Raw genomic sequence first — 13,220 nt, forward strand, 5'->3', positions numbered from 1 at the left:
TAGTGTAGCCCTTTTTTTAATGGGCATAGATGTTGTGCATGTTACACATGAACAGTATCTGCCCCATTAAAAAAAGGAAAAAAGCAACTCCCCGCTGATGACGGCCCTCGCCGATGACTCCCACGATGAACTGGCACCAGGAATTGATCCCCCCTCACATCCTGCTACCTGATGCTCCCCCAAACCCCCCATACCATTTTTAAACTTGTAAGCAGGAGGGAAGCACAGTGCCTCCACCTTCAAGGTCTGCCAATCCAAAATATTGGGCCTTCCCTCCTCGGTGCATCATGTGATGCATGGGGAGGGGCCCAATGCCTTGATTGCGGAGGGGCCTTAGGTGTCTGAGCTAATCAGAGCCTCAGGCTCCTCTCTCCAAAGGGAAGTTGGGAGTATGTCCATACACTTAGTGGGAAATAACACTGTGCTCCAGACTTAGATATTGAACTTAAGCTGTATTAGGCTAGCTGAAATAAAGGAAGAAAATCTGGTGAGAGAACAATGTTAGACCCAGGTTTTCATGCAGCTATGTGGTCTTACAAAATGGATACTGTTATCTCCCAGAAGCTAAAGAAGGGCGGGCTTAAGCTCTCTGGTTATAGCCTGGCTCTCTGGGAGAAGCAAAGCCAACTGGGGATTTGAGTCCACAGAGCATACTTTGCTTACACATCTTAGCATAAACATTCAAATGCTTGATTTATTTATACAAGAGCTGAGAAAATGCCCACATAAAATGGAAGCAGAACAGGTAGAACATGAAGAGTGGGAACTTAGCACAGGATGCCTGAGCATGTCCTGCAGTAAGTGCAGGCTAGTTCTTACTGCAGGTTAGTAAAAGGAGCCTTAGAGATTTCTGTCTAAAAACATATCTATGTATATCAGGTATGTATTTAGTAACGTACTTCTTTGATACCTTGACGTCTTTTCACTAAGGCATACTAACGTTTAGTGTGAGTTAAATGCCATGGAGCCTCAGTAAAAGGGCCTTCATATCTGTTCTGACAGTGTCCCCCCGATGCAGCCTTGCAATGGCAAAACATAGCCACATCAGGCTATTTTTGTCATCTAACAAGAAAGTGTTGAAATGTTAGAAATAGATGTTTGGGGGGGTTCCCCCCCACTGCTTTGTGTTGGTGATCTGCTCCTTTTTCTAGCATATTTACTCCAAGCGTTACATCTAAGAGTGAAACTACCTGCTTAGGAGGAATTCGTTATTTCAGGTTTAACGTGGTCTTTGGTCTACCATTGCCTTTTACAGTGAGCCCAAGCATCAAAGAGTTTAGGAAAAAGCGAAGAAGAGATATATTGAGAGGAAAACGAATGATCGTTGAGTTGACACAGAGAGCATGCATTAATAATTAACTAGAATAAACGACATCCAGAACAAGGGGCCTTGATTATAGCACAGACTGCACGACATCCAACTGCTACAACAGACCCAAGATGAGAGGAAAGAGAAGAGAGCACACAAGCATCAGAGAATCCGAGGAAAAGAGCAACACTAACGGAAGAGAAGAGCACGCAGAGAGAATCAGAAAAGCGCATCAAAGACAAGCCAGCCTTAAAATGTTGCTTGGGTTTCAGGTGGTTTACTGTATGCTGTTATTTTATAATGATCTGCTTGTTGATGTATGTCATGTTTGTTATCTGCATAGATGTCTGATATGCGGGCTATAAGTGTAAGAAATAAATAAAAAGGAGAGAGAGTTAGGCGCCTAATTAGGCACCGTTCAGCATGATTCAAGTAAAACTGGGTGCTGTTGAATGAATCACGCTGAGCGGAACCTATTTTGGAGGCGCCCACAAAACAGGCCAGCTCTAGGCACAACTCAAAGTTAGACGCCTAGCTGAGCGCTTAAGCACGCTTAAGAGCAGCCATCCTGCAACACAGAGCCACGCCCACGCCTAACGTGCATAGCGCCTATGTTTTTGAAGGCTACCTCAATTTTTACAGGTGCCTTCGTTACAGAATTGCACTTTCTTTGATAGGTGCCTATTTTTTAACAGTGCTGATAAAAAAAAGCTTCATTGAGCTTGTTCTTCAATTTAGATAGGCGCCTCCGAAATAGGGGCCTAACTTTAGGCGCTGGTTACAGAATTTGGGCCTAGGTGATAGGGGGAGGAAATGAAGAACAAGGAAGTGGTTCATTACCTTGCTTTATTCGAGGCTGATAGCATGGAGGAGAAAGAAGACATTACAAGAACGTTAGGGCATTTCTCTTTTTACCAGGTAAATCAACTCCTTCAACTCCCACAGTATTAGAAATCTTAGCCTACAATGCAAGAGCATAATGTTGCCTCGGAAAAAGCACTTTTGAATGCGCCCAGCACAGAGAGTTCTCATAATATCATCCTATAACAGAGTTACTGACAGACACACCACAACACTACAAAACACTAGTGCACCTTCTTGGGCCCTCTTTTTAGAGGACTGTCCAGGTGCCCAGAAGGATTTCCAAAACGCAGCAGTTTGGGTCACGTCTGGAGGACCTCTGCGCATGGTCGGATGTCAACATAAAGATATCACACGTGTGTGATGTCATCACATCAATGTCCGCACATGCTCTGAGGCCCTCCAGACGTGGCTCCGACTTGGGGGAAGGAGACATGAGGTTTGTGTGGGGGCAGGGCTGGGGATGGAATGGGGTGGAACCAGGTGTCCTCTTTTTTTAAAGGGGAAATCTGATAACCCTACATGCACTCACTGTACCAAGGTTGAGTTCAAGGCTCGTTGCCAATCAGATTCAGTTGCAGTTCCCTGCTCCAAATGGCTTAGAGTGTAAGGCCCCTAGTTGCTAACCCATGTTATGTGTTTACACACTGTTGGGCCAGTGTTCAGAACCTAACAGCAGCGCTAGAGGGACAACGCTGGAGACAATGTATGTGCCAAAGATGGCCGCAAGTTATGTTATGGTCTTATATCTTGCCAAATCCTCCTGCTATGTAAATGAGGTCCTTAGCTATTCCCTCCCAATGCTCAGAAACAGCGCATAAACCGAACCCTGCCCATACCACTAAAACCCAATGCCAGCTCAGAGCTGGCGATAGGGGGTCTGAAAAGAGATTAAAGAAGGGCAAAAGGAACATCAGTGGGAGAAGCAGAATTGGACACTCATCTTCCCTGGCTCTCAGCCGACTGTTCTGACCACTTGCCTACTCCTACGCTTACAATGTAAGTGGCAGCAGTGGGAAATGAAATGTATCGCCAGAGGTCACAGCATGGTCCATTAGGAATTGGAACATCCAAGCTGGCTCTTTTCTAAAATGCGTATGATGTGGAGTGTACAACTGCTGGCGTTTAGAAGTACTGGGGGGAAATCTGTACACATAAGTGCCACCAATGAACTAGTGAAGCAATTTATTTGAAACTTTAAGGCAGGAATAAAGAAGAGATTAAGGAGAATTATTCCCTTAATCCCCTGTGTGAAGCCCTAGATGAAACAAGCACTTAAAAAAAAAAATCTGTGCATACCTCTAAGGAGTTTAGTTATAACTGTAATAGTGGGTCAGACCAAAGATCCATCTAGCTCTGTATCCTGCTTCCATCAATCCAGGTCACAAGTACCTGGCAGCATCCAATCCAATCTTTAGGTTTTTATACCGGGTCATCCCTAAGAAAGGGCTCGACTCGTTACAAGAATTGATTCATCACATAAAGCACCGATATTCCCCTTACTCATCCTCATTTTATGGAGTAAGACTAGTTACTAATAACTGAGACTAACAGGAAAATAACATGTTTTAACAGTAGGCCACAGCAGTTAACTGCGTCTCTGAAATGCTACAAAACCCAACAGTGAAATTTCTTTGAGTATTCTCCTTGTAATATGGGGACCTTTTCAGCCTACCGGTGTCATGCCCCCTTGACGTCTCTGCATCTCTGAGATCTACATGTGTTTAAACAGGGGCCTTACTAAAATAGCCATTTCCATGCCATGCTCCAGTGGGCATCAGTGGCAGAAGTTGCATTTGGATCTAGCTCTTCTGTACCCGGTCCATTATTCTAACTTCTGACCACTTAACTATCTCCTAGGACAAGTGATTTGTGTTAGCCAGGAAAAGACTGAGCTTCACAACAAATCCTAAAATCTGGAATCATCTCCTGTTCGAAGCTTCAGTACTTACCATCCAACAGCTTTGGGTGCATGAGCATAAGAGGCACCTCCACACCAGCATTACTGCAAGAGAAATCAGAAAACACTGAGTAATGTTATGGTGCCCTGCCAGAATCCCCCATCAGACCCTGAGACAGGAGAGCACTGCAGCAGAACCAGAGTGCCCTGTGGTGCTGAAGAGTTAATCGATTTGGGTGAGTCCCATAGGGTACTGTGCTGTCACAACTCCTTATAATACTTCCCTTTGCAATGAACGAGGCTGCTGATTGTACCAAACTAGGCCCCTCCTAACCTTATTTTACACTAATGTAAGGGTCCCAGCTCAGCTCATGTGTTGTTCCAGGCATGTGGTACTCCCTCCTCAGACTCAGGATTGTCAGCGCGCCAAAGTCCAGCGCACTTTTGACAGTGTACCAGGCAGTTTGGTTACTGTTATCTTCCAGGACCAAGGGGCTATATACAGATCTTTATACAATTAGACCATTAATATATTATGTATTTTATTGATGGTCTAATTGTATATTGGCCAACACTCATTGTGGTGCCTCAAATGTTAGACCTGTTTCTGGGTCTGTTTGACTTGCTGATTCCAAAAATGGCACCAGTTTTCTCCTATCAGCTCTAGTATTTAACATACAAAACATGTGCCATATGCCAAAAAAATGCAAGGTCATTCACCTTGGCGGGAAAAATCCATGCAGGACCTACACCCTGAATGGTGAGATCCTAGCAAGGACTGGCAGAACGCGACTTGGGGTGATCATTAGCGAAGACATTAAGTCTGCTAATCAAGTAGAGAAAGCTGAAAAGGATTTGGTCCCAATTACTGCCTCACACACTCTGTCATTAGTAAGTCAGATGCATCTGGGGACAATATCTTAGAAACAACAGACGCCCATTATCTCCCAAACATGTCCAATTTATTGTCAGTTTGACAACCCTTTTTATATCATTTTACATGGGTCAGTGTCGTCAGCATATGACGTAAATACAAACCATATATGGACACAGATCACATGAAACTTTAAAGAAATAACAAGCATCTTACTATCTAAAGGCCAAAGTTTAAAGGTGCTTTGCTTAGCAGAGACTTTTTTAATCTAAAGCTTCTTACAAATACAACTACGAAGACAATTGAATGGCCTTGTAGTATATCAGCAAGAGAAGGAAAAACAAACAGGATCTGGGTTTTTTACAGCTTCAAACACAGTTGAAAGAAAAACTACAAGACACATGAAAAGTATCCCTTCAAAAGCTTCATCCAGGGCCAGACAAATCATGAGCTGTATCCATAGAAGTTTCGTCAGCCATAAGCCCTAGGTGATAATGCCGCTGTACAGATCCATGGTAAGACCCCATCTGGAATACTGTATACAATTCTGGAGACCACATTACCAAAAGGATGTGCTTTGAGTCGGTTCAGTGTATGGCCACCAGGAAGGTCGCAGGACTCAAGGATCTTCCGTATGAGGAACGGCTGGACAAGTTACAGCTATACTCACTCGAAGAACGCAGAGAGAGAGGAGACATGATCGAGACGTTCAAATATGTCACGGGCCGTATCAAAGCAGAAGAAGATCTCTTTTTTCTTAAAGGACCCACGGCAACCAGAGGGCATCCGTTGAGAATCAGGGGAGGGAAATTCCATGGCGACACCAGAAAATATTTTTTCACCGAAAGGGTGGTTGATCGCTGGAATAATCTTCTGCAACAGGTAATTGAGGCCAGCAGCTTGCCAGACTTTAAGAAAAGATGGGATTGGCGTGTGGGATCACTTCATGGGCGTAGTTAGGGGGTGGGTCATTAGTGTGGGCAGACTAGATGGGCCGTGGCCCTTTTCTGCCGTCATTTTTCTATGTTTCTATGTACCTCTCTTCACTCTGTCCATTAAAAAATGAGGATATTTCAATGTAATATTTAAGCATGAAGGAAACATTAAAAATTAAAAGAAAAAGTGTACAACATGAAAATCTACTTATTTCATGCCAGGACAATAGTCTGCCATCATGTGTGCATCCTATCTTCCTTGGTGTCTGCCTTTCATTGTTTTTAGGTCTTGGTGAAATCTTTCACCTTGTTCTTCGCTTAAGTCACAAAGGTTCTCTGGAAAGCGATCTAAGTGACTGTGCAGATAATGGATTTTAATACTCATGTTTCAGCTAAGCCTGTTGAAATGAAAGAGCATATCCTCTACTAATTGTGTGTACCGTATTTTCGCGGATATAACGCGCGCGTTATACGCGTTTTTACGTACCGCGCATACCCTTCGCACGTTATATGCCTGAGCGCGGTATACAAATTTTTTTTTACATATTTCACACCCCGCCCGACGCCCGATTCATCATCCGGAAGGACGCTCGCACCCCCACCGCTCGCACCCCCACCCCGAAGGACCGCCGACTCCCCGACAATATCGGGCCAGGAGGGAGCCCAAACCCTCCTGGCCACGGCGACCCCCTACCCCCACCTCGCACTACATTACGGGCAGGGTGGGGCACATGGGCCCAACCCGACCATGTGCCTCAGGCCACGCCCCCAGGTGGGACCTAAGGCTCCAGGGCCTATTCTGATTGGCCCACGCGCCTTAGGCCCCACCAGTAGGCGGAGCTTTAGGATGGATGGGCCAATCCGGCCTCATTCCTTCGTTGGCTGCCTGCCGGACAGGTGGGTTTGGCTCCCGTCTGTCCGGCCAACTACCAAAGGTACGGGGAAGGGGGGTCGTGGGGGTTGCCAGGGGGATCGCGGGTCGGCTGGGGGGGCGGTCGGAGGTTCTTGGGGGGGGCGGTCGTTGGGGGGGAGGGGGGGTTGCGTCGAGGGCAGGAGGGCCTGGGATCCCTCCTGCCCGTAATGTAGTGCGGGGTGGGGTTAGGGGGTCGCCGTGGCCAGGAGGATTTGGGCTCCCTCCTGGCCCGATATTGTCAGGGAGTCGGCGGTCCTTCGGGGTGGGGGTGCGAGTGGTCCTGCCGAGGGGGGAGAAGAATCGGACGTCGAGGGGGGGCATCAGGCTTTCAGGATGGGGACAGACCTTCAAGGGGGGACAGGACTTCAAGGGGGACAGGCAGACCGAAGGGAGTGAAAAAGCTATAAAATAAACCCACTAGCGTGTCAATGTGTTGAGAGGAAGAGGTGGTCTGGGAAATTCTGCTGAGAAAACTCCGGGTCCATTTCCACCCCCCAGTCGGGCAGCATGCGCGGTATACCCATGAGCGCTGTATACAAAAGTTTCCGTACATACAAGTGTGGTTTCTGCGCGCTATACCCGTGTGCGTTTTACATGGGTGCGCGTTATATCCGCGAAAATACGGTAGTTGTCTGCCTCCTTGTTGCCAAGAAAGTTTATCACATCAAGAACAAATGAAGACCAGTCGTATGATTCAATTTCATTCATTGATGCTTTGAAATGTGGGCCATTTATAAGTTGTCTGATCTGAGGACCATCAAAAATTCTTGCCTTCAGTTTTTCCATGGTAAGTCCAGGTAACATATGTGCAATGTATTTAATGCAAGAACGGTCTTTATTCAAAGCCTTTACAAATTGTTTCATCAGGCCTAGCTTTCTATGTAGTGGTGGCAGTAGGATTCTATCTCCTGCTACCAAAGGTTCATTGATTACATTTTGTCCTCCAACCATCCATTTTCTCTGTTACAGCTCCCACTTTATGAAAAGCCCTTCCTGCTGATCTTTGCCTAGAAAACTCAAAACTTTCCTTTTTAAAGACGCCTAGTCCTTGTAAACCCTGATTTCCTCAACTATTGTTCCTCTTTTGTAAAACCTTTTTGACAATCAAAACACTTCTTTTGAAGCGACCCCCCCCCATCCAATTTATTTCCCTTCTCATTTTGCCTCCCTTTATTTTTATTTTCCATTTTGATGTATTTAATACCTCTCCTCTCCCCTTGTTTCCCTTTCATTTCATGTACGTAAATGCGTAAGTGCTTCCCTCCTTTTAGCTTAGCCATGTTTTTGACATTTTTTAATTTTATTTTATTATTAACCATTTAGATACTTGTATGATAAATGGTATATCAAAAATAAAGAATCCTTGATATATTCTCTCGGAGGCCAATCTTTTTTTGGTCAAAGGCATAAATTCAATCATTTCTATGAAACTAGAGCTGATGCAGTCTATCCAATGCAATTTTTGGAATCAGTGGCCCAAATAACCCCAGAACTGGTCAAAAACCCCAAGTCACCAAGAAGAATTGGGGTTTTTTTGGCCTGTGTTATTGATCTATGATTGTATTTTTATGCATTTTGATTATTAGAAAGTAGTTTTATTATTGTACTAGTTTGTTCTGTTGTAAACTACTTTAGTTTGCTATTTTATTTGACCAAGGTGGTCTAAATATCTAATAAAGCATAATGTAATATTGATCTCTGAGACAATTTTGTTATCGGGCTGAAATTCCAGCTCTGGCACTGTGGTACAGAAATGATATGAATAGACATGTGGCTCATTCTATGAGGTTTCATCTCCACCCCGTACTACCACTGAAATTAAAAACATTTGCCCTGAATAGAGTGCAATAGTGAATGATCCTCTCTTTACCTTGATGTAAGGCCTCCCAGGATGCTAGAGAACAGACAGACAGAGAGTCAATGAGAGAAAGCTCTTCATGAATGGCATTTATTGACATCAGATATTGTGTAGAATTAAACCATGCAGGGCTACATTTTTGGATTGTAGGTACTTGGAGGGCCGTAGAAAAAAATAGTTAATGTCTTATTAAAGAAATGACAACTTTGCATGAGGTAAGTACCTACAAATCCAAAATGTGGATTATCTGAAATAGTTTATAAATCTTTCCTTAATTGCTTCTGATCCCTCCCAATTACATGTATAACTTATAGAATGCTGTAATGAAATGCACCTTTGTCACTTTTAGGCGGCAGGTCTAGTGTCAGGGTCAGGTGCACAAGGTTTGCCATACAGGAATCGAATCGGGGCACCCTGATCCACAGACTGGGCTCTCACCATGCAGCATTGGCATGCCCACTTATAAAATTACCCCCAAGATGGAGGACAGAATGGCATTGAACAGACTAGATAACAAAGGAAGACACCAGTGCCCTAGTCTTGGCATTCAAACCCTTCAGGAAATTGGTACCAGGCTATATAATCCCGAAGCTACCACTCTATAACCCAATCCAACCGTTAAGATCTCAGAAAGAAAGACGGCTGTCTCTACTCCTTGGATGCGCCCACAGACATGCCTACTCGCACTTCATACCCAAACTTTGGACTCTCATCCCTCTGTATATTCGAGAGCTGGACAACCTATGGAACTTCAGGAAGGCCATAAAAATCTTCCTCTTCACAAATCCAGCTCCATGAAAAGACCAAGCCCAACTGATCTCAGATAAACTCATCAATTAGACCATAGCGCTAAGTTCCTCACCAAAGCATGTATAGTAAATTAGATTAGAGTTGATTAGTGTAGCTCAGATGTTTATCTCTCCTATAGCTAGGGTTACCAGATTTTACTTTAGTAAAATCCGGACACCCTAGACCCACCCCCAGGACCACCCAGTTCCATCCATCCCCCCTAGCGCCTCCCCTCCCCCCGGCTACCTGCTGATGCCCTCCTGCCTGATGTGATTTCAAGGAAGCCTTTCAAAACCCGGACAAAATACCGGGTTTTGAAAAGCCATCTGGACCACAGGACATGTCTTTGAAAAGGAGGACATCTGGTATCCCTACATATAGCATGTACTGTATAGTTAATTAATATAGCTCAGCTGTTCATATGTTCTCTATCTACTATATCTCGGTCATTGTCCAAATACTTCTTGTCCGGATGTGTCTTTGACCACACTGTAACCTGTTCTGGGCTCTTTTGGTAGGACAGGCTACATAAATGAATAAATACACATAAAACTAAATTGAGCCGATATTCAAAGCAAGTTAAATAATAATAATAATAATAACTTTATTCTTTTATACCGCCATAGTTGTGAGACTTCTAGACGGTTCACATTGAAGAGAGCTGGACAATCAGAGAGTTACAATAAGCTGATTCTTAAAAATGGATGCAAATGGCAGCTGACCAGTTAACTCACCTGGTTGGGACTATCCAGGCATTTTCAGGACCAAAATTAAAGCCAACTATGTCAGCTGCATTCTGGGGTCAGAGCTGATTAGCTCCCGATATTCAGACCTAACCGGCCAGGTTTAGTGCATACATAGGATCACAGAAATAGCACTGAATATTGACTTAACTGGACATTCAATGCTGAAGCCCAAGCTGGACCAGACATTGAATGTCCAGTTTTAGCACCAGCGGCAGATAAAAAAAAAAAAAAGTCTGCTACTGGTATGATTCAGACATGCAGAATATGATCAGTCTTGGAGAAAACTGAACCCTTGATGACTTGTAATAGCCCTTATTGACCCAGAATAAGATTTGTCCTTTCTTCAGGTGTGACCAACACAGTTAAATCAGACTCACCCTCCTCTGGAGACCACCAAGTTAACCTTCACTTTATAGGACACCAAGATTCCCAGGACATCTTTGTCCATACCAGGCCGCAGGCTGCCAGGCAGAAGAACACAATAAAACGATTTTAAAAAGCAAATAGGCCAAATTGAGCTCCCAAACAGTCCTGAGTGCACTGCATTTGGTGTACAGAAGAATGATAGGTTATATCTGGAGGAGCTTAGGCTCGTGGAGCCTGAGCTCAAAGTCCAAGGTGTCCTAGATGGGCTCAAACCACAGCTTTCTCTTTGGCTAAATGTGCTGCCCCTTTATTCTGTCCATCCTCCTACGGAGACATCCCAACTGCCAGCTGAACACTGCAACTACCGTACTTCTAGATGGTTTTCAAGTAGGACAGTCTTCTTGGCCTTTCTCATTTGTATGCAGAAGAGAATCCAAGAATTACATCCCATGGCCATTATTCTCATAGCTAACCACAAGATGCTGCAGTCACAAATAATGGCATGACCAGTGCTCCAATACCCATCTGCCTAGGTCCCTGAACAGGCTACCAGCAGATCTGTTATATAAGCATCTGTTTGGTCTAGCCACAAAGAGAAAAATGCAGTTGGGTCTGTCATCACACTGTGATAGCTACCAAAACTAGTGAACCTTTGAGGTTTTTTTCATATAATGCCAGACCGATCCAGTTGCTGATCAGCTTGGTCACGCGGATTCCTGCGTTACCACTTTTGTTACCATGTGATCTGGCATCCCCAGTTCCCACCACTGAACCAGTCAAAGCTTGAACATGTGCCACTAGGTCACGCTTTCTACTTTCCCTACATCCTATTGACGCGATTTTTATTGTGGAAGACTCCATCCCGCACCGGCTCAATTTGTATCATCTACAATAGTGTTCTCACCATCTCCTGAAGAAGGCATCCTCCGATACCGAAACTGGGATCCTAGTTGGGACAACTTAGAAGACCTTTCTCACAGAGATAGGTCCTCAATCATAGACTTGTGACTTTCATAGAAAGATTTGTGTTTTCAGGTGGACTTTCTGGGACAACAGGCTGCTCAGTGGTACAAATTAATATCTGGATTTATGAATAAAAAAAACAAAAACTGGTCTTTGGGACATTTGGAGCATTCAGATTAAGCATCAAATTACTGCGTCTCAATGGCCACGAATTTGGACTTGGAGGATGAGATGTACAATGTCTGCATCTATAAGACAAACTTGTTTTTTTTCTGTTACTTAGAGTATTTTGGACCCCAGTTCATTTATAATAATAATAATAATAATAATAACTTTATTCTTATATGCCGCCAACAATCTTGCGACTTCTAGGCGGTTTACAATAAAGAGAAACTGTACAGACAGCTACTTACAGAGTATGGCAGTGTTCATCTGGTAGTAACAGCATTAGCAATAATAACAACTGCAGGACCATGAAGTACCATGCGGTTTACAATGAATTAGAAAAATTCTATAAATTGAATGGAGCATTCATTGTTAGTGATTAGGGGTTAGCAGTTTACAAGATCAGATTTGGGTGGGATTGCGAAGGGGGCTATTGTTCTTGTTCGTTACCTAGGTATTTCGAGAACAGGAATGTTTTTAGGTGTTTCCTAAATTCTCCATAATTGTTTGTGAGTGTGATTAGTTTTTCTAAGTCTTTGCCCCATAAGGCTGCTTGATACGATAGAAGTTGTTGATGGTATTTACAGAAGGATAGCTCTAGATCTAATAGATGCTGGCACTTTCATCTTGAAGTTGGGACTTTAGATCATTTGTTATTCTACTGTCCATTGATTTTGGCTTTTTGAAAATCAATATGGGGTCAAATAAATTGTTTATTGGAAAATCCAGTGGCATTATTGTATGATACCATATTGTTTGGCATGTCAATGAGGGCTAAGAGTCAAATATCTTCTAACAATAATAAGCTTTTACTTATTATGACAGGAGTTGCTATACAACAGATTACGAATAATCGGAAGAATTGGAATAGATTGAATTATAGTTTCTGGTGGAATTCTTTGTGTCATATATATAGCTACACAGCAGGGGTATTTAAGAAAATTTCAGGATGTTTGGGAGCCTATAACAAATTATTATAACGAATTAATACTATTTTTTTACCTTAAATATGCATGACTAAGGTGGGGGGGGAAGGTAAGTAGATTTTGGTCTTTGTATAAATGTAAGGATAGGGACTATAATATGTTTTTATGTGTTCAAAGATTATTATTGATTAAGGGGGAGAGGGGAGATAAATTCTAAATTGATTTTTTGCCGATTATTAAGTATTGTATTTAAGTTAAAAAGTTCTAAAAATGAATAAAGAATTTAAAAAAAAGAAAGATTTGTCAACATGATGGACATTAAACCATAGACTTTTATGGCTTTTTATTATTTGTACTAATAAAGTCACTGTTGGGTTGATTATGATATCTCATTTGCCTTTTGGTTGTATTTGGAGGCAAATTTCTTCTTTCTCCTTCTGTTTTGCTTGATTCCCTACACCCTAAAATCTTCTGTTTCAGCAGCCCCAGACTTTGAAAAATATTTCCTCCCAGCCCCTCGTCACCATCAGTTATGAGCCTAGAACCAGCCTCTCAGGTATGCCCCTAATCATTCTTTTTCCCTCTGAGTAGATTACATGTTTTACTAGACTATCA

General features: G+C 43.2%; 1 protein-coding gene across 1 annotated transcript in view; it reads right to left on the minus strand.

Annotated features, from left to right (window-relative positions):
• ARR3 (arrestin 3) overlaps nucleotides 1-13,220 on the minus strand; it is a 65,503-nt gene that overhangs the window by 2,941 nt on the left and 49,342 nt on the right. The window contains exons 12-15 of the mRNA XM_033945808.1: nucleotides 10,563-10,646; nucleotides 8,663-8,686; nucleotides 4,123-4,175; nucleotides 2,404-2,416 (exon numbers count right to left, since the gene is read on the minus strand). Of these exons, the coding sequence (XP_033801699.1) occupies nucleotides 2,404-2,416; nucleotides 4,123-4,175; nucleotides 8,663-8,686; nucleotides 10,563-10,646 (174 nt within the window). The remainder of the gene's footprint in view (nucleotides 1-2,403; nucleotides 2,417-4,122; nucleotides 4,176-8,662; nucleotides 8,687-10,562; nucleotides 10,647-13,220) is intronic.

This window comes from Geotrypetes seraphini, chromosome 5 (genome assembly GCF_902459505.1).
Source record: "Geotrypetes seraphini chromosome 5, aGeoSer1.1, whole genome shotgun sequence".
In the NCBI taxonomy this organism is placed as follows: domain Eukaryota; kingdom Metazoa; phylum Chordata; class Amphibia; order Gymnophiona; family Dermophiidae; genus Geotrypetes; species Geotrypetes seraphini.